General features: G+C 37.6%; 1 protein-coding gene across 6 annotated transcripts in view; it reads right to left on the minus strand.

The window, feature by feature from the left end:
* The window catches only part of LOC127944214 (membrane-associated guanylate kinase, WW and PDZ domain-containing protein 3), a 120,378-nt gene that overhangs the window by 41,329 nt on the left and 55,566 nt on the right, over window positions 1-23,483 (minus strand). For all 6 annotated transcript variants that reach the window (XM_052540070.1, XM_052540069.1, XM_052540068.1 and 3 more), the window contains one exon: window positions 6,547-6,663. In XM_052540070.1, coding sequence (XP_052396030.1) covers window positions 6,547-6,663 — 117 coding nt within the window. The remainder of the gene's footprint in view (window positions 1-6,546; window positions 6,664-23,483) is intronic.

Consider the following 23,483-nt stretch of genomic DNA (forward strand, 5'->3'; position numbering starts at 1 on the left):
TATTCACAATGGAATATATATAACATATCAAATGTTGAAAGTGAGACATTTTGAAATGTCATGCCAAATATTGGCTCAATTTAGATTTCATGAGAGCTACACATTCCAAAAAAGCTGGGATTGGTAGCAATAAGAGGCCGGAAATGTTAAATGTTCATTTAAGGAACAGCTGGAGGAGCAATTTTTTTTGATCTTCGGGCCCTTAGACGGCACTGCATCACATACAGGAATGCTACTGTACTGGAAATCACAACATGGGCTCAGGAATACTTCCAGAAAACATTGTCGGTGAATACAGTCCAACGTGCCATTCGCTGTTGCCAGCTAAAACTCTATAGGTCAAAAAGAATCCATATCTAAACATGATCCAGAAGTGCAGGCATTTTCTCTGTGCCAAGGCTAATTTAAAACGGACTCTGGCAAAGTGGAAAACTGTTCTGTGATCAGATTAATCAAAATTTGAAGTTCTTTTTGGAAAACTGAGACGCCATGTCATCCGGACTAAAGGAGGACAAGGACAACTCAAGTTGTTGTCGGCGCTCAGTTCGCTAAGTTCTAGAACAACATACTGTATGCTCCCATCCAGACGTTGTCTCTTCCAGGGAAGACCTTGCATTTCCCAACATGACAAAAACAGACCACATACAGCATCAATTACAACATCATGGCTGAGTAGAAGGAGGATCTGGGTACTGAAATGTTCAGCCTGCAATCCAGATCTTTCACCCATAGAAAACATTTGGCGCAACATACAGAGGAAGATGTGACAAAGAAGACCTAAGACAGTTGAGCAACTAGAAGCCTGTATTTGTACTAATACTGGCAATACAGGATTAAGTGTTTGTTTTGTGACATTAAAGGAATGATGAATTCTATTCAAACTTCACTATGTACTCTCATCAGCTGTGAGACCCCTTAACAAGCTCTGGAAAAGTTTAAACTCTTAAATCTGCACAAGTGTTAAAAAAAAGCAATCCTTTAATATTGACTACCTAGCACACATTTTTATTTCTGCATTCATTTTATATATATATATATATATATATATATATATATATATATATATATATATATATATATCTGCAGATGAGGCAGAGAGGGGTTACCGTTGAGCTATAAAGGATATTAATACCAGCAGGAGGAGGTAGGGAGATGGAGGCTTCAGTCGAGCTTCAAAGATTGTGTGGCAATTTGGACTCCAGGCATTGAAAATGCTTTAATGACTTTTCTGTCCCCGTGTCCAGAGAGACGTGCAACAGTTCCATTCAGGAAGTTGTCAGATGAGCAAAGGGTTTGACAGACAGTGCAGTCAGTGCTTCATGGAGTGAATCCATTTCAGACAACATTTCATAGCGACGGTATTTGTTAAGATCTAAAAAATAACCCTGAGAAAGCTTAAAGGTGGTCTTCTGGAGCCTAGATATATTAATCACTGATAATTTCCTTCAACTTGAGAAGTCAGTGATAGTGAGTCATTGAGAGAACTGGATCAGTGAACAAATCTTTCATTTGAGCTGGTTCTTTTTAATGAATCACTTGATCCATTCATAAACCTGAAATCATTCAACAATCATTCAGGTAATTATTTCAACCCACTGATTGAATCATTCGGATTCTTAAAAATACTAAATATTGACATGCAGAATAAAAATTGAAAGGGGTTTGAAGCTGCATAGGTACATGTGAGTAAATAACAACAGAAAAGAGTAGGTGGAACACAAGAGAATATATTAAGAAGAACACTGGAAACCTAACAACACCAGAGCCCATTGACTTCCATTGTGTGAACCAAAAAAAATGCACTAAGATATTCAAATCATCTTCTTTTGTGTTCAATGGAAGAAATAAAGCCATACAGGTCAGGAACAACATATGGTGAGTAAAAAAAAAATTAAATAATCTTCTGGGTGAACTCTCTCTTTAAATCTGAGCAATGTATTATTAAACACTGACTTCAATAAAATGCCAATACTGCTCCTCACTGTCCTTCACCTTCACTGTGATTAATAACTTACAATTAAATCATTATTTGACTATTTTACTTGACTGGAAGCCTGGAAGATGAACTATGACAGTTCATTATGACATAACTGCTACTACCGGCACTATTAAATATAATTAGACCTGTCCATCATCTGGCTCTCAGCCCGATGCTTATGATTGTACTGGATGGAAAAGTGTGAATGGAGGACTGTGTGTTGAGTCATGGGCCTGAACAGACCATAACAAGGACAGTGGATGAGAATGACTTTACAGATTCCAGGTGGGCCCACACACTGAGCCTGTGTCTCATGCAATGTTAAGCCACTGCAAACCAAACATCTGCTCAGGCCTGGTGTCCATTAAAACCACAAATTACAAAGAGCCACATACCAGGTGCAGGAGTCACTTAATGAAAACGGCACAAACTACATCACACTCTAAATGAACAGACAGAGACTAGATTTTTATACATTTACTGAAAAACAAAAAACAGCACTTGCTGGTGCATAGGTTGCTGACACAGCACTGTTTGCCTGGTGCAATGCAGTTACTAGGTGATTAAAGTCATAAAATCCCATTCCCAAGTGTGTGATATTCTTACCCTTATGACTCTGGAATTTCTTCTGCTGTGTGGTGCACGTGAGCAGATATTCAAAGTCGAAGAGGTCCAAAACAGCATTAAGTTTGGAGTTACAAAAAGGTGAGTATATAATTACAGAAATATTCCCTTAATAGATAGTATTAAGTGTTTATTTTTTTAATCTCTAACCCTAAGTATGAGCCATATAAATGGTGATAAGTGCCTTAACAAACAGCACTAATTAAAACATTACACCACAGCCCGAGAGAAAATAAGCACTCATTAAAGATGTGCAAGTAATTAAGGCATATATTTCACTAAATCACTGGTTTGTGACCAGACCACATACTGTATTCTGCATAACAAAAGAGCAAAACACATTTTGTGATTACGTACTGGTTTATTGGCACTGATATTGTTAAGAAAAAATGTGGTTGTCTGTTCCAGATGGTCTGTAACTGAAAACTGTTGCCAAGAAATTACCGAGCCAATTCTGGCAAGTAATTCTACATTACCCAACAGGTTTAATCGATCATGATTATGTGACATTAAACCGTACAGGCAATGGAAGTATGGAAACTGAAATTGGCACAAAGGAAACCGGGAGAGAGTGAGAGAAGGATTAAACTGTCCTCAAGCAGCCATCAGCAGCCTCTGGCATCTGCTTGTTATAGCAGGCATGTGGCAGGAATGAGGATTAAAGGCCCGTTCATTCCAACAATAACTAATGGTAACTATATTAGCATCTACATTAAACATATGATAGCATTCTGTTCATAATGAGCATGCATTGTCTTCTGCCTTTTTAAATACTAAAGCTCCTCTGTACATTCTAATTGGCTACATTATAGCCACATATAGCTGTGTTTTTGTTGTTCATCGGCTGGAAAAAAATCATTCTGAAAGTGACATCATTGTTGTTATAGTTGTGGTGTGGAATGTTTTATTCTCATCGAATGAATATTAAAACATGACAGTTATTATTATAATCACTGTGATTGGGGTGAAAATGGGAACGCTGTGACTCCTGACTCTCAGCTTCAGAATATGGGCTGGGTGAAGAGTCTGTTCTACCAGGTGAGGGCAGAATGGAGAGCAAGAGCATGTGAATAACCCTGGAAAACACATGCTGAGTCTACGCACTCTTTCATCATTACAAACTAGTTCTGCACTTCTGGGTTCATAAGAACTCTTTTAGATTAGACCTTCATTTAAATTGAACTGAAAATGACCAGAAGTGATGTGGTCCCCACCCCATTTCAAGCTTTGTTTAGTGGACAAGGACAAATACTTTTTTTTTTTTACAAAGATTATGACTCAGATTCCAGTTATCAGACTGCATTTGCTTTAATAAAACTGATTTCACATTTTAAAGTAATAAAATAGGAAAAAATATGAGTCCAAATTTATAGAATGATAATCAACCATGGCATGCAATGCCTATTTTGGAAACAAAAACCATGCAACACTCATAGCATATGTCTTTGCCAGAACTTGTGTGTTGAATTGTGTATTTAAACACTGAATAAGACACACATATGTCTTGGGTTATTTTGTACTTTGTACAAATATTGAATATGCAACAATCCTCATGCTTTATGTCAAGATGCATTTTACAAAACCTGTTATTTCATGCATACTGAGTTTTTTACACTGTTAAAGAGTTGGATTCCCATGCTAAACATGGACAAAGTTTCAAAAATTAAGTTGTACGTTTGAAGGAGTATTTCTGTACCAAAAATACTCCTTCCAGTTTGTCACAAGTTTCGGAAAGTTTTTTTCGAGTATGGCTCTGTGTGACGTTAGATGGAGCGGAATTTCCTTATATGGGTCTTAAGGGCACTTCTGCCGGAAGAGCGCGCGCTCCCGTATAGCAGCGCACTGAGAGCACAACAGACCTTCACCGAACAGAGCGAGAGCGTCGCGAAATGTCACAAAAGAGGTGTGTTTTTGGTTGCCAGGGCAAGACAACCCTGCACAGATTACCAAAAAAAAACAGCATTAAGGGACCAGTGGATGGAGTTTATTTTTACAGAGCATCAACGGAGTTGTACAAGTGTTTTTGTTTGTTCCCTGCATTTCAAAGATGCTTGTTTTACAAACAAGGCCCAGTTTGACGCCGGATTTGCACATCGTTTATTTCTTAAGGATGATGCAATCCCAACGAAAAAGGGTCACGATCGTGTGTTGGAACCGTAGGCGGTGAGTAAAACTGCTTCGAATATCTCTGTGTTGTTAACTTAGCTTTCGGCGCGTAAGCACATCAAGTAAACAACATGCGATGTTGTCATCAAACTGCACTTTCCACATGTACAGCTTAAAAAAAAAAGACAACAAAGTGGAACTTAAGCCCTATTCGGACGGGACTAGTTTTACAGGGGGTCGTTAGAGAAATCTACGTTTCACAGACGTACTTGGTGATTTTAATCCCGTCCGAATCTGCCACGTCTGTGTTTTTCTCACACAACCTCTATGATAATTCCAGAGCAAATTACCTACCGTTTTTCAGCAAACTCAATGATCCTCTGAGAAAACTAATCCCGTCCGAATGCGAATGTCTGTGATTGCCGGTGATATTTTATTTCACAACGCGTTTCCTTGTGTGTTTTGGCCAACGTGAATTACTGTAGATGCTCTTACCGCGCGGATGTTTGATATATTTGCTTAGCGGCAAATAAATAATAATAAAAAATAATACAAATAATAAAATCAAGAGCAAGATTGCGTAAACTGTTAATACCTGCTATTGTAATATCAGCATCAGGTAAGATTACTCACGTTCATTTATGTACTCAGTTACATAATGTTTTAATTACATTTAATTAAGAAAAAGAAAAAAGGAAAACAAGTTAAACTAAAGGAACCACACATTAACATGGTTTTGCTATACTAGCCATTTAGTATTTATTGTGTAATAATAATAAGGCAATCATTCTGAATGAATGCAATGCACGCATACAGAGCGCGTGATCTCTGTGATGCCCAGATGCACAAATCAGACCCTCCCACCTCTGTAATAAACACGGAGATTCTAGTCACGTCCGAATTGGTACATGAAAATTACAGACGTCAGGTGGTAAGAATCGAAACTCAAACGTAGTTTAGAAAACTAGTCCCGTCCGAATAGTGCTTTAGTCATTTTCCAAAACCGCTAAGCAAATATATACAGTTTCAGTACATACCACATAGAGACGTCGTTGCTGATGCTGCTCTTGTTCAATTTTAGCCTCTGGATCTGATTCTGGATCATAAATATACACTGAATCTGACTGTTAGCCATGGTTTGTTTTCGATGATGTTTTTTCTTCACGGTAATGTCACAGCTTCCAAACACTCTCAATGCAAAAGCTTACTGGCTCTCGTGATTCTTTAGCTCCGCCCACACGTCACGCCTCCAGCCGGTCGTGTTTTTCCGGGAAAAATCGGTACAGACTATCTTTCTCTTATGAATATAATAAAACTAAAGACTTTTTGGAGTTATGAAGGATGCAGTACTACTCTATAGGTACTCAAGATTAACAGGATATTGAGTGAAAACAAGCATTTCACCCCCCCTTTAAACTACATTTTTTAAAGTTTTGTTTGTTGAACATATACGTTTTTACTTGAAACCAACTCTATCACTTTATAGTAAATTAATGAATGGATGAACGGACGAATAACTGAATAAACAAATACATGAATAAATGAATGAAAAAGATAAATAAAGGAATAAATAAAGTCAATAAATAAAGGAATGAATGAATGAACAATTAAAACAAACAAACAATATAACATCATATAATGCTTCACTGATCATCAGTACTGTTAAGTGTGATCACTGTAGTTTGCACTATGTGGGAAACTGTGTGTGATTTCATACTCAGCTACAGTGCTGACTCATGTATTATGACATAATTACCTGAGTATGACCTGCAATAAGACATTTAATGAGATCTAAGGATATGAGTGAGGTGAGACATGTGAACGTGTGTGGTACTCACAGGGAATGGTGCGCAGGTACAGATTATCTCTGATCACCTGCTGGAGCTTGTGGTCCAAAGAGCCTTTCTGGAACTGCAGGCTGAGGTAATGACGCAGATCCGTGTTCAACACTTTACCTGCCGAGACACATTGAATCTGGGTAAATGTTGGGTAGTTTGAGTACAAAAAGAGCATTTAAGAACCGTTTTATATCCATATTGTAAAATATTACAATACTGTACACATTGAAACAGGATATTTATCATTCCAAAATATGTAGGTTTGACTTGTGTCATCCATCATGTCTTGATTTTATTCTTCAGAAACTGATTGGATTAGGCAAAAGTGCTCTCTATATGACAGATTAAAGCAGAGGGCAGCTTCGACATCAGATGAAAAACAAACTTGTATCTCAAAATTCTGATAAAGGATGCTATTTCATGCATTCTGACTTTACACCATTAAAGAGTTGGATTCTCATGCTAAACTTGGCCAAAACAACGGAGTTTGCAAGTGTGTTTGTTTGTTCCCTGGCATTTCGGGGACAAAACAGATTAGATCAAATTTAAGTCAATAAAGTTTTTCTTCCTGCTTTATGTCTATGCCACAGCTTGCAGATGATTGCTTTGTAAAAGCTTTGTGTGCTTTTGACTCTTTAGCTCCTCCCACAGCACTCCTCCAGGAGCTTGACTGTTTACAGAGAGAAGCGTGAAGATGTATCTGTCTTTTACAAATCTTATAAAACTAAAGACTCTTCAGAGATATGAAGGATGCAATAGTACTCTATTGGTACTCTAGATTAACACGAGATTGGAAGAAACTATGTACAGTATGTTATGAGCCAGGGATGGAAATTAACTTTTTTGTCCACCGGCCACTTTGGCTGGTGGATTTCAAAATCTACCAGCCACTCAATGTTTTTACCAGCCACTTTCTTGTTTTTAACCGACAATGTGTACTGCATGTGAAAATTAATGCTACAAGATCTACAATACTTAAGCAGCTTATTTAATCTCAAGTCAATGAAATACTGACATTTTCTCTTTCAGTGATGATCAAAAATCCACGGAGCTGCTTCGGATGATATTACACGTTATTGCATGTTGTACACACACCAGGGATGGAAATTAACTTTTTTGTCCATCGGCGGGTGAAACAGTATGCTTTTTTTAATTTACCCGCCACGGTGGACGGTAGGCGAAGCGAGTTTACCCGCCACAACACAAAATCACCCGCATTGGGCTGGTGGCGGGTGCTCATTTCCATCCCTGTTATGAGCTGTTTTCAGCATTGATAATAATAATAAATGTTTCATGAGCATTAAATCAGCATGTTGGAATGATCCCTGAAGGGTCATGTGAAACTGAAGTCTTGAGTAATGGCTACTGAAAGTTCAGTTTTACCATCACAGTAATAAATTACATTTTAAAATATATTCAAATGGAAAAAATAGAAGCTATTATCAATTTGTACCATTTTTTTTTTCCCAAATAAATGCAGCCTTAGTGAGCATAAAACATTTCATTCGAAATGATAAAAAAATCTTTATGATAAAATTTTGGTTGGAAACAAACATTAATGTATTTATTTGGCTCTTGATAAGACATGCATTACTTGCAATAAAGTTGAAAACTGTCATTACAGAAGCTTGTACAATGTGTGTAGAATGATATAAAATTTATATTTTTGTATAGACATTTGATAATCTATGAGTTCCACTCATTAGCAACAGCTGTGCTGGTGACCAACAAAAACAAAAAACAAAACAAACAACAAAAGTGAAATGCTTTCAGTTGCAAATGAGGTAAATATGACTAAATCTTGCTAAACTCTGGAAACTGTCCCAGTCTTCTGGATTAAATGACAATCATGTGATGTGCAGCAGGAGGTCCAGCTGTTTCCAGCGCTACAAAAAATATTTACTGGCTTCCCTCCATGAGCATCCAGATGTATGAATGCATGATGAGCGTTAACATAACAATGCAGGTTATAATGCTTTGCTCTTGCAGCAAACGTGCCAGGAGTTCAGGTGGAGTTCAAGGAAGAGAGGTGGCACTGCAAGTCATCATGGAGGAAGGAGGAGAGGAGAAGACCCTCAGAATTAGAGAATAAAAGAGTCTGAGCCAAGTTTCCACTGCCAAATTAAATATGGGAGGGAGGGGAAGAAAGCAATGCCTCTTTGAGCAGCTCCAGTCTCCAGCTGTTGGTATTACGCAGCTGATGATCTCTGCGTGAGGAGGATGTGCTTTGAAACTGTGCCAGTCACATGGCTCTGCATCAATAAGCATTGTTTTGGACCTCGCAGCTGCTGTACCCGCTGGCTGTCCTCACAGACCTGTGCGATCATGGATCCTGACACACTCTGGCATATACTTACAGGTAAAAGAGCTGCACATGCTACTGTCAAAATGGGGTCAAGCTACACCTTTGCAATGTCCTCACTTCTGAAATCAGGGTATCACATGTGCTGTTAATGTGGAGTCTAAAAGTTCACAGGGCTCCATGACGATAATGTTTTTTCCTTCAGTTCAAGTCTTAAGTCGCTGGGATATATTTTTGGCAATACCCCAAAAAAACATTGCCAAAAATCATTAGGATATTAAGTATTAAGATATTAATATTAAGATATTAAGATCATGTTTCATGAAGATATTTTGTAAATTTCCTAATGTAAATACATCAAAACTTTATTTTTTAATTTAATACAAATTGCTAAGAATTCATCTAGACAACTTCAAAGAATAAATATATATATATACACACACACACATTATGTATATAAACTTATTTTTGGATATTTTTGATTCATTGTTTTGACAGCACTAATTTTTATCTTTTCTAAAATAACAGTATTCTGTTTTTTCCCTACAAAAATACAATATGAGAGATATAATATATAATAAACATAACATAACAAAGAATAGAAAACATAACATTTATTTTGGCCAAGTTTATATTTGCAGTGGACCAACAGGGCTTGGAGAATGAGTAGGTACATTTACATAGACACTTTTTGCTTCCATCGGAATGAATTCATTCTGATTGAAGAATCCGAACGTAGTTTCCAAGAACGGTAAATTAAGTGTTCGGGTTGATGTGCACGTTTACATGTCACAAGCTTCTGATCGGATTTACTCTTTTGACATGCGCACACTGCATGAATATACAGAGTTTCCCGCTATTGTGAGAGTGTCGCTATTGTGAGAGCACCTCGTTCTGTGCATCATACGTCATTACGCTATTACGTCATGTGCAGTACTTTCCAGTTTTGGTTTTCAATCTGATCAAGTTTTTCACATATCCTCTCGCTTGGATTAAAAAAGGGATAAACCTCCTCTTACAATCCGATCGAAATTTTAAGTCAGATCGACACGATTCAATGCGATTGACGTGTTTGCATGTGATATTTTTATTCTGATTGTGCTTCTAGTCCCATTACGAACGGATTAGAAGGGTCCATGTAAACGCAGCTAGTGATCAGATCTTGAAAAGGAATAATAAACACTTTAATTTTAATTAAAATTATTTTATGCTTTGTTGCCATTCAACCAAATATTAAGCCATTTGGAATGAGCACAAACTGTACTGTAAATTCAATGTTTCAGTCAAATTGAAAAGACAAATACTTGATGTGAAAATGCCATTTTTGCCTCAAGACAGAATAAATACAAAACATGTTGTGTTATGTCTGACTAATTTCGAATGTAATGTAATCAAAACAAGTCTCTCCCCAAGCAATTCTATCTCACGGGGAATGGAATGGATGGCCCACTGTGATTGCAGATTAGCCTCATTTCATTGGTCGACTTTGACGCATACTAATTTGCTCCAATCTAAATGTGCTCAAGAGGCCCATCATTCTCATTTAGAGTTCTGGTATTATTTCCTCCTCCATGGCCATTTAGAAAGACAATACAGTGTGTCTACGACTTTTTCATTCTGCACACACTTTAGGCAGTGCTTATTTCCAATGGTGTAAAACATGATTTATTGCAGCCGTTCATTAGGGAGTGTCTTGGTCCAGCACGAGTGTGTATTGAGCTGCAGTATGAAGTGCTGAACTATGCTGAATGAGGCTAGTTGGGACCGCTAGGGAGGCTCTGTGAGTCGTACTGTGATACCTCAAAGGAGAGGAACGACGAGTGGAGAGAAGCCCCCCAGACTCCTCGTACACTGACATCATCGGCTCCAGCCACCAACAGCTGGAAATAATCAGCAGCTTGAGAGCATGAAACGCACTGGGAATGTGGTCAGTCTCACACAAGAGGTTGTAAATCCAATAAAGATAAGGTATTTTAGAATGCTTGATCAAAATGACTAAATGATTTTCAGTCTTTTTGACTCAATGGCCCCACTTTGTCCAGCTAATATGTAAGCAATAAAAACCAAAATATGATTTCAGTTTATTGTTGTATATTTGTATTATAGTGTGTTTCATAGCATTTTAATTATGATCGTTATATATTACTGCCACATACTTTGAATATTCTTTTGAGATATTTGTGATATTTACTCATACGTTTTTGTTCAAATTAAGATATCAAATATAGACCGACTATATTAACATATCTTGTAGTTCCAAACAAACACGAGTTTCTATCTTATGTTGAGCACAAAAGAAGATATTTTGATGAATGTTGGTAACCACACAGTTGACGGTAGCCACTGACTTCCACAGTATTTTTTTTTCCCATAAAACTTGATGGTGAGTTAAATTATGTAAATGTTTTTATATATATTTGGGTGACCTATCCCTTTTTGACATACAGTAACGGAGATATGCGAGGGTTATTTTGAATGTGGCATTCAAAATTCATTTATTGTATAAACTGCTTGTATAAGCACAACAATTATAAATTGCATTCACGCTCTTTAAGTAGGGAAGGCTTTCAAAGCTAGTGATGGTTTTCAAAATAAGTTGTAAAACAAGGTCCAAGAGCTACACTGTATATTTCTTTGGACACTGTAAAACGGGAGGAATTTAGGTCAGGCCACAATAGCTTTGCTTCATCCTTCATCAAGTATTGTACAGTAGCACACAGGAACGTGCTCCATGTTCCCTAGTTCCCTAACTTAAAATTCAGCATGCTTGCATGTCACACTGCTATATGACGCTGTGTGCCAAAAGCACCTACCCCAGATACGGCTGAAGATCTTTCATGAAAGAGTTACAAAATGCCAGCAGTTCTCACCATTGTGTCTTCACTCTTCACACATGCAGAGCAGCGGGAGACATCAGGACATTAGCCAATCATATACATGGACATGTCAATTGTTATTTTGGATGACATTCTCATACACTAACACTCACCGAAACCCCCCACACACTCATTCTGTATCAGCCTAGGTCTTTGTTTACAGAACAAGGCGCTCTTTGTGGCTACGCTGTCAGGTAGCGTTAGCGAGCTGTGTCATATCTCTGGGGTGCCACCCTTGGTCTCTCACTAGACTGCATGAGTTCCAGTCACTGTACTGCCAGGCTGCCCATGAGAGCCACGGGATACAATAGCTCCTTTTGTGCCTCATCATCGAGGCATTAGAGCCATTTTCATCAAGGTGGACGAGGTCAGGGATTGACATAGAAAGAATCCATGATGCAATACCATAATTCTGGCTATTCTTGTACAAAAGCTTTGAAGATGTTCTTATTTTCATCGTACTCATCCTTTATAATGTGACTAACTCTTTTTATGTGATTTACAATAGTTCTGCTCTCCTCCTCTTGACTAAAAGACACTAGTCATCGGGGAAGGTGATTTCTCCCCAGACATGCTAAAATGTCAGTGAGTGGGAGTGTGGAATGGACTTTAGTTTGAGTAAACGCCATATTCAATTGGACCAGGGGTGTACGAGTGATCTGAATGTGAGAGGGGTACATTAAAAAACCTTATTAACTTGGCCCATGAATATTAATGAAGTCATGTTTGCCCAGTAGATGATAACTGGACACACCACACCAGCTGAATGTTAAAATATGTTTAACAGATTCTGAAGCTAATTAAAAAAATGCTTTTAGGGCTGCACAATTTGCCCACCAATTTTTTTTATATATAATTATAATTATTATTATTATTGCTGTTGTTAATATTATTAAATATAAATATAAAAATAAGAAACAATATTGCTTACAATAACATAATTTTGTAATATGAATGTAAAATAGTGTTTTATAAATAAAAATAATCATAATTTTATTTCACAGTACAACTATAAAATGAATATAATTATATTTATGCCTGCTTTTATTTTTTTGTGGAAAACCGTAGGGAACCTTTTAAGCTTATTGACAACAGCCAGTATAGGCTAAATGCTTCTCATTACAAACTCACAGCACTTGCAGTGATCACGTGGAGCAGCCACTCCGATTTTGGTTTTATTTAAATTGTTAACACAGCCCTACTTACGTCTCTTTAACGTGTAATATAACATACTAAGCTATATATCATTTTCCTGTGATCTGAAGTGTTTGTCCACTGCAGTTATACATATTTTCTATGATTCATTGGCTGAATGATTGAAGGTATTGTACCATCGTAGATATGACATTTTGAAGGACTCTTTAGCCTCATTTTCATTCGTGTCACATTAAATATAGGCCTAAACACCCAAAGTCTAGTAACAATGTTTTGGCTGTAGCAGAAAATGTTCAGTTTGAAGAAAAATTTATATTAGTTTTATTGAAACCAATAAAGCAGCACCAGGAAGATAACAACTCCCACATTTCCAGCCAACTGTATGGATTTTCAAGCTAGACAACACTACAACCTACATGCAGAGACGACTACAGCAAACAAAGGCTGCGCTGAAACAACTCATCGTCACCAACATTTGCTCAAACATTGAGTGATCCCATGTATCTATTCTTCATGCGTGTTGAAGGAAAAGCCAACTGAATGCACCTTCCCACCTTTCTACTTCAACACCTTCTAGTATATCTTCAGGCACGAGTACTCTATTTGCCAATATTAAACAAAGCAAACACAAAAAGACTCTCACATGACCAGGAATTCACAGGAGTCTACATAGTCTGTGTGTTGTACAAACACTGTACCTACAGGACACTGCTTCAAAATACAGTCACCTCACCCGTGAAAATTAGGAGAGCCATATAAATGCCACAGATAAACCATCACCAGGAACTAACAAGGCCATGTTATGACAGTGGTCCGATGGAGATTCACGGGAAGCCCAGTGAAGAGCTAATTAGCCGGCAGAAAGAGGCGCTTGGCAACTCGGGTCCCACTTGCTCTCTGCTTGTTAGACCTGTGTTGCCTCACAGGACCCAAAGCAAACACACAGTTCACTCAAATGTTTACTGGGGAATTTTAGATTTTGTCTGCATTTGTAACCAAGAGAAAAGTAAACCTTTTTTCTTTCTGCATGTAGTGGCCTCCCAAAACAATACGCAAACGTAAAATGAATGAATTGTATGTATACAATTGTAAGATATAACATCTCATAAAATAATAAAAAATAAAAAACAGAATCAGAGTTGGAAAAAGGATCAACCCCTTGTGTCAGTATTTTGTTTAATCACATTTTATTAAATTTTTTACAATAATTAAAGTAATGACAACAATAATGAAAGAAATTATAGCATTTTTATTAGTATATAAATGTTTTATAATAAATCTAGTGTTTAAATGTTTATACATATTTTTTCTATGCAGTCTTTAAAAACTGATGTGAAAGCATCTTTCGAACGAGATGTTATGCAAACACTGAATTCATGTGTGCTAATGCCTTCCTACAGCTTCACACTGCCTGTGAAGATGGCCTTTTTTTTTGGTTTTGGGACGCAGCCTCTGTTCCGAACTCCCATGAATCCCAGATAAAGCCTAAAAACAACAGCACCCTCAGGCCATAACATGCCACGACAGTTTCACATTTAAATGCCGGTGTCCTCAATCATCAAACTAGCAGTGAGCGTGCCCTGCTTGGCACCAGCACAAAACCCAACCACAAGAACGAGGAGAAAATCTGGAGGGAGGCATCAAATATTCACTATCTCACCAGCAACATCTCTCCTGCCTTGAGTCCATAACACTCATAAGTACTGTACACCTATGATATTCATATCCATGCCCCTAGTGTCACAGGAAGCCATAGATGAAAGGAACAATCACACAAAAGAGTCAAGAACAGAGAGATGTGTAGAAATCTTGAGCCTGCCGGCAGCCTCCTCACTCCGACCATTCGGCTTTGTAGTGTCTGATGCACCACAGTGTTCCAGACTGAAACGTCTCATCTCTTCCTTTCCCATCAACTCCAAGACGAAGCCAAAGAACATCCAGGAGCTTTTGAAGGGTCCTATGTGAACCTTAAGGGAAGAAAGACTGAAACGGCAGAGATAGGTAGAGGAGAATCAAAGCTGGGCTTCCTATAATCCTCAAGCTATGTCTGGAGATTTTTTTAACATGCGTATGAAATGTAGGGTATTCATTATTTTGTTCGAGGGAGGCTGAAATCTCTTTCGAAACAGACATTATCGAAGTTCTTTGAAGAAACATTTATTACCCCAAGTTACATGTCAACCACTCAGTTGTTGTGTGAGGAGCCGTGACCTCGGCCGTCCTTCCGGTATATTGTTATGCAGCGCTCGTGCTGTCTGACTGAAACAAGGTCTTGTCAGTCCACACACCGGCCGCTCAAAATGAGCCAAGAGAAGCCTGCAACCTATCTCAAGTGTCTCTCGTTAACATGCAGATCTGCATAAGTGGATCTGTGATCCTGAATACATGTCTGATTCTGTATCACTGACCTATCTTTATATGAGATCAAAGGAAGTACTTCTGAATAAAAGATCATATATATATGTTTGCACATGCAGTATTTCTATATAATGTTCCTGTGGCTCAACTGGTAGAGCATTGCGTTAGCAGCGCAAGGTTGTGTGTTTGATTCCCAGGGAATACATGTTAGGTAAAAAAAATGCTAATACATGTTAGGTAAAAAAAAAAACTGAATGCACTGTAAGTAGCTTTGGATAAAAGCATCGGCTAAATGCATAAATTAAATATATATATATATATATATATATATATATATATATATATATATATATATATATATATATATATATATATATATAATTTATATATATATAATTTATATTAATACATTTAATTTATGCATTTACATTTTTTATATACAGCATATATAAAATACTGTATATTATACAAATAACAAACTTCAAATGCCTGAGCTTTCATAAAGAAATATTTTTTTAGATAACATTACAGGCATATTCATTTATAAAACAAAAGTTATAGAGCTAAAGATGCATTGCATAACAATGGCCCATGTATACTTGTGTGTATATGTGTGTCTATAACTAGAGGATTAATATCAAAACAACACCAGCTTGTCTTTGTCGCTCTCTGTGCGTCAAGGAAGAGTAATATTTTCCACTGTCAGATTGACTGACTCTTGTGGTAACAAATCTCCTTGTTCACCTCGGCTAGGATTAGGGAGTTCTCAAAGGGGCCGCTCGCACACATTAAAGCCATCCATCACCTCTCTGGCACAGTAACTGCCCATAAGAGAAACTAACAAGTTGGCTGCTGCAAAGTGATCAGGGCGACTAAACAATGAAGTCGATGTCCAGTTCGCATCAGTCTTACACTCCTGGGAGGCACACAAGTTCAGATGCCGCTGATCTGAGTGGGTAGATGCCAAGTGACTCATTTATCTCAGGCTGGTGGAATCTGCCATTCGATTTGTGACTTAGTCTGTTTTCTTTTAAGCAACAAGATCAGTCAACAGGGTCCAAAAAGGAATGACAGAAGGAGAGCAGATTGAATTCAGGCAAAGAAACAAACAAAAGAAAAGTGTTAAAATGCAGTTTTTTTTTCAATGTTAAATTACTTAATCCTATGCAGAGACAACTATAAGCCATACGGAGGTCGATTTAGCATATAATAAACACTGTAGCACAATGAAAACATCGCTGTGTTTGTTTAAACAGCCTGACATATCAACTTCTGGCTTAACTCTTTGAGCAGGACCAGGGCTCACGGCAAAAATGCTACCAAAATTGACACAAATGCCCTCGAAGCTTACTTCCATCCACCTCAGATGATCTAAAAGGTTTTCAGGACAGGTGCAAACAAGGCTTTGCGATCAAATGAACCACATTGGAGGTGGTTAAATAAATACACATTACAAATGCAGCCATATGTTAAAAATAACCATCAAAACTAAACAGTGAAGGACCGCCTTCTCACCTGTCAATCATCCATTACACTAAAACAAAAGATTTCTACTAGATTAATATTATTCAATTCAGAGTTTTTCTTCTTTTCTGACCACTTATTGTGATTCGACCAATTGAGACCTTAATAGCTGGCCAAAATGACAGCTCTAGTCAAAATAAGACAGTAGAAGCTGGATCACGAGCCTTTATTAGGTATGATTTGTTTACCACTGCCCATGAATTCAAAGCTTTTGGAAAGGATAATGACCTCCAAGTAGCATCTCTCTAGCTGAGTGCACTATGCCATCCTGCATTCAAGTCTTTGAAGAATTTGAGCTAAGTTGAGTCGGTAAAGATCATTTAATGTAGCAAAAAGCCGTTCTGCTTGAGGTATCACTTCAGAGGGTTGTACAGGAACTTTAATTAATCGGAGACCTCAAGCCCAAATCCATGAGGTAGAGTAGAACATACACAGCTAATCAAGGCACTTGTTTTCATATTGATAGAAGAATGCTGATTGGGGCCGTATGTGAAAGATAGGACCAACTGAAGGCATTGAGTCAAAAAAAGGACATCTGGGAAAAGAGGTTGTGCCGGCTGGATCATTCACATCCAACACAAAGGGGAAGTTCAAAGCAATGTCAATTAGTTAACAGGCTTGAGTAGACATCCCTAACAAAAGTAAAGTCTCTGAAAAGTCTTGATCAATAATTAAAATTACATTTTTCACAAACCGACTGAAGGTCAAGCCATTTCATCTTTTCATTTTTTAATCTATTCTTATAAAATGGTATTACACATTCTCATTGATAATAGAATATATTTATACCGATCTGTTAAATGTCAGAGTGGGGAACTGAGAATTGTTTCTTATTTAGAAACCGTTCCATTGTTTTAAAAATACCAGATCTAAATGAGGTTTGGTTTTGCACATGCATTATTCTGCAATGAGGATGGATCACAGTCAGATTCCCAAACAATTGACTCTTATGAACCATTTCCTTCTAGTGAATTAAAACCATACAGTGCAATCCCAAACAATTGACTCGAATAGCTTTTTTTAGTGAATCAAAAATAAATAGAGCAACCAGAACAGTCTGATTCCTGAACGAATGACTCTTATAAGCCATTTCTCTTCAATGAATCAAAACATTTTAAGGAATTCGCAAAAAGAGTCATTTGTTCAGAAAATGCTTAAAAAGAAAAAGAACAAAAAATATTTATATAAAAATGCTCTGAAAATAAATCAAATAAACATGAATTGTTAAGAAGAATCGATGGTCTATTACTTTATGAAGCTTCTTTGATGTGTTTCACAGTCTGCATGCTGTCTGACACCGTCTGACACAAATGCACATAAGCCTCATGATTAGTTGGGATAGGTAACACTAGAACCGCAGGGACACCCTTAATCACACAACCCACAATATCTCCAATGAGACCAAAATGACAGTGCCCTTTTCTTCTGCTCATTACATGGTAATATCTGGGCTCTAATGCATACATAATATGAATGTGAGTGTGTTTCCAAGCACATACTAATCTCATTAAAGGGTTAGTTCACCCAAAAATGAAAATTAGCCAATAAATTACTCACTAAATGACTTCCTTTTAATGCTGCAACAATGCATCGACGTCATCGGTAACGTTGACTACAAAAATGCGTCGACGTGCATGAAATGCATCAACGCGTCATACTGTTTGTTTACATCTCGCGTAATGGCATACTGGGAATGGAGAAAGTTGCATTCTATCACAAAAACAGAGACCACTGTTATCAAAAGTATGGGAATACTTTAAAAAGAGGACAAATAAAATGGCCCTTTGTTCCCTTTGCAAAACCAATATGGTGTACCACGGCAGCACAACTGCGATGCGCGAGCACCTCAGAGGAAAACATCTTGGCGCTCTCCGGTTACGGTTTGACTGGTTACCGTGTGATCTGGTGACCAACTTCCTGGTTCAGGTCCTGGTGCGGCATTCTGAACTTTAGATGTTTTTAACTCGATGCAGTGCGGACGCGCCTGAAAAAAGAGTGCGTCGCGACCGCGCCGCTTCCATTATGAGAGCGCTTATTGCGTGCCTACATTGGAAATGACGTTATACGTGAACGGCCCCTTAAAAGACAGCGCGCCGTGAGACAACAGTCACAAACCACCGAGCTACCCGAATCAGCTCCAGATCTCTGGAAAGCAGAACCCTGACTACATTTTATGGTTTGTGATGCTAAAGAACATTTCATGACGTCTCAGACTACTGTAAATTTATGGTTACTGTGGTTTAATTATAAACGCTATCATAAACTCATATTTACCATAGTAAAATCATTTTCTTTGCCTCTTTATTATTTTATACTGTAAAAACTTCAACCACATTGGTTGAAAATGAATAAAGGTTGAAATATTATATTAGAAGTTGTACTTATATTTTTTTGTAAAGTTCTCCAAAGGATTCATTAGCTAATTAAAAAAAGAACATTAGATTAATTATTTATTGTAATAAAAATAAACGTTAGATTAGTCGACTAATCGAAAAAATAATCGTTAGATTAGTCGACAGAAAAAATAATCGTTAGTTGCAGCTCTACTTCCTTTACTAAAGTAAGGAAACTTTGCTTTCTTTGCTCTTGTTAACAAATGTTGGTTTTCACGAGACTCCCCGGCACATGCGCAAAGCGGACCTCATTCGTCATTCTCCTGGAACTGCTACAATGTACAACTGTCGGCGTAAGCTACATTAAAGTGATTATTATGTTTTGAATATGGATATTTTTCTTACAAAAACATATCGATTTGCTATAGGAGGCCTTTGTTCACCCCTCAGAGCCATGCGATGGGTGCTTTTTATTCAACTTCTTTTGGGCTTGTGTACTGTAACACCACTGAGTGTAATTAAACAGCTTGAAAAATCAAAGAGCATTTTTTAATAGATTCATCTGAAAGAAGAAAGTCATATACACCTAAGATGACTTGAGGGTGAGTAATTTATGGGTCATTTCTCATTTTTTGGTAAACCAACCCTTTAAAGAGTCCTTGTCTATCAAGTCTTCCAGTTTGTCCAGAGTAGAGGACATCTTTTTGCTGTAAGACCAGGGTGACACTTGAGAAGTCCACTGTGAATGTGCCAGTCAGAGAAAGAGAAAGAGCACCACTCACTCAAGCACAAAGACACTTCTTTCTCTCAACATTATCAACCTGGCTGAAAAAAAAGCCAATCTAGCCGTCAAGAGCAGGAAACTATGGTTTGTGTGAGGATACATGCCTGACATACAACATAAAGATTGCAGTAGAGTGCACAACAGAATGTTTCCATAGTGCAGCAGAGGTCAAGAAACTTATAGCATGAGACAGACATATACACTGATGTATTGTGGGGTACAAAATGAGAAGGAAGAGAATTCTTTCTGTTTTGTCTTCTTTCCCTAAATTGAAAACAAAATTCTCAATTTAAATGATTTTATCAGAATAAAAAAATCTGTAATTATAGATTTTGTTTTATCAAAGACCACATTTTGACTGAATGCTGCATTTTAACTTTTCACACAGCATTATTGTGGCTTCACATAAACTGGAGCTTCTGTTTTCCACACATTTTAGTTGCTATAAACAGACCCCCCCCCCCCCCCCCCCCCCCCCCAACCAATAATCAGAAATACAATCCTGTTTCAGCGCTTCCTACAATTCCCAGATGATGGGAACCCATTTGACTTAATTACAACACCTTGACTCTTATTTATTGGAGCAATTGTCCCAGTGAGAAGAATGCAAGCTTTTAGGAGACAATGATGAATTTAATTAAGTGTGAGTGAACTACAACATAATCCTCTTTTCCCTGAAAATATTTCCAAACAGGATTAGCTGTGGGAGCTGAAGCTGGAGGGAAGGAAATGAAATGGAGAAAGGGAGTGATCTTCCCCCCTTTAAGTGTCTCCATCTCTCTTTCCTCTGGATCCTGTAACCAAGGAGACTGTTTCTACCTCAAAGACCTTGGTATTTGGGGTAGAGGGTGCTGAAGAATACATTTGAGTGTCTGTAGTAAGATTTTATATAAAAATGTCTTCAGATTGTAGAAATCTTCAGGCTGTACAGCGTGTACGCTGACATAAAATAGTGAACTTTAAAACAAGGCCGATAGAGATATATGCTTATTGTTGCCAAATAAATAAATAAACATACATTGTGTAATAACATACATTTCTTTATAAAAATCTTTCATATCACAAGGTTTATGGAAACACCATTTTTAATGTTAAGATATAATAATAAATGAAATGCACTTTTACATTTCTTTGAATTTATTTCCATTTGAATTCTGCTTTCTTCAATTCAAATTTTAATTACGATTCTGCATCCTGTTGCCTTCCACCCTTGGAATTTAAAAAGCATTCAATCCAATTGTGAATGCTGCACAACCATGGTATACAAATCAGTCTAGAGTCGGCCTGTTGGATTTAAAGGTGAAACTGTAATCTTCCAGAGAGCAGGTTTAATACTAAACAATGTTACATTATGCCTGGCAGAGAAGATAACCTTCTCCTGAAAGGCCTTGTTGGGCCTTTTGAACCCCCTTCCCAGGGACAGTTCAGATTTATAGTGGCATGAACAGGTGTCTTGAGAAGAATACCTACTATATCTCCCTTCACCAGCCTCTCTGCCAGGCTCTGGTAGCTGGTTTTCTATTTAAAGGGGCCACAAAAGCAGGGTTTTTCTCTCTCAGATCCTCCATGGACTATTAAGGTAAAAAGCAGTTCTCTGAGAAACAGGTCAACAATACCTTCACCTCACAGACCTAGTAAAATATTAAGTGTCACTTTCATAGCATTACAGAGACCAATCTGGAGAAAGAAACTTCAAACTACTGCTGACACGGTAAAAACAAGTCACCAAACTTCAGGGTGATGTGAGTTTGATGTTCGCAGGGATAAAACGCTGGCTCTAGTCGACACAGCACTCATGAATCAGCATGTGTGAAATGCTGTATTCGTATTTCCACAGCGAACGGCTGTTCTGTGAAGTCACAGGTGGTGGTATCTCTACAAATGCGGAGAAACAGCATGCTCTCTCAACTCAACCTGTGATTTACGACTACACATCAGATTACTATGAACCACACACAGCTAGTGCCTGTAATTTGCTAATTTTATGTAACCGAATAAAGCTTTGGTTTTAATGGCTAACTGCGTCATCGGACATGGTAAGCTGCATGGGAAATTATTATTTAGCGATGCACCTGTTTTAGGTGTCTTGCTAATAATATCTATACTAAATTATTAAAAACGATAAAAAAGGTTGTTTTATAATTTTATAATAAAATATCCAATATTGACATTTTTGACAGATAAAAAAACAAATTCACAAATAGTAGCAGATATACCAATGTAGGTGCATCCCTAAATAAACGGTGACGTGCATTAAATCTGTAGTGATTAACAGCAAGCTAGTTGATATCGATTCAAATATGTGATGATGCAATTTCACAACGATTCCAAGCAATAATAAAAGGACTCATTTAATTTGTAATTTTTCTTAAATCTCATTTTGTTAAAAATTTAATCGTCACATATCTACTGTTGTGCATTCCTTACTATTAAAAAGTTATTTTATTAAGCAAATCTTATTGTATTAAAATATATAAAGTTATCCCTGATGGCCTATTCTTATGTGTGCAGTACACACAGTTCTGACAAAAAGTGCACAGAAACCAAAGCACATGTACAATATAACATTACAAGGGAGAAAGTGAGTATCAATTCCCAGGAGCGGCTGTGATGAGAATCACCAGCAACACTATTACACACTGCTCTTAACATCAGAGAGAAAGAAACCATCAGGGGAGATCACAGGTTTCAAGAGATCTGTGAATACTCCCACATTCACAGAGCCAAGCAGATAGTATATGCCCTAATCTGTGTCTTGTAATTTTAACATACTTATTGTGATGACAGCAGCTTAAATCCTGTGGTTTTGTACGGAGGAAGAATATTGGTTGGTGCCATATCAACGGCTATGATTTTGTGTGGCATGTGTACAGATTCCATTTAAAGTGTCCATCATGAGCAAGCACTTTGGCAGAATTAACACGATCTGTGAATAATGTTGAGTATAAATCTGCAGAGGCTGGTGCCAAACTCAGTACAAAGCAAGTCAGTCCATCTCATTACTGTAATACCCCCGGCCAGCTATTTTGGCTCTAGCAGCAGGAAGAAATAGCCAATTTTACAACTATAACATGTTCCAAAGCCCATCTCGGTCTGGGTTTACCTGCCCAGGCTGCCAGGCCACTGCTGTTTATTAAAGCCTCATCTATAAATCAGCAGGGCTGCACACACCCCTCCAGCCCCAAACAGGACAGATTCTCTAAAAAACATGGAGGTGAGTGAGGACTCCCCCTCTCGCCATGGAGATGAGCAGGCAGGCGAGGGTGGAAGACCTTCAGAGGCATTTAGCTCAAGAAGACAAATGCTTACAGACAATATACTTAATAGCCATGGTGGGAGACCAGTAACATGGGGCTCATCAAGAGGAATTTGCATATACTTTACAGTATGTGTTACTTTAGGGTAACACATACTGTAAAAAGGAACACATACACTCTAATCATATAATATTACAAATTTTAATTCGTAATAAAATAAAATAAAGTCTTTACCTGAAATAAAACTGAGATATTGATCGAAATCTTAAATGATACTAAAATATTTACTAGAAATTATGGTGACTTTCACAAATGTTTTTATTTATTCAGAGGCTCAACAATAAAGGA

Source organism: Carassius gibelio, chromosome A23 (assembly GCF_023724105.1).
Source record: "Carassius gibelio isolate Cgi1373 ecotype wild population from Czech Republic chromosome A23, carGib1.2-hapl.c, whole genome shotgun sequence".
NCBI lineage: Eukaryota > Metazoa > Chordata > Actinopteri > Cypriniformes > Cyprinidae > Carassius > Carassius gibelio.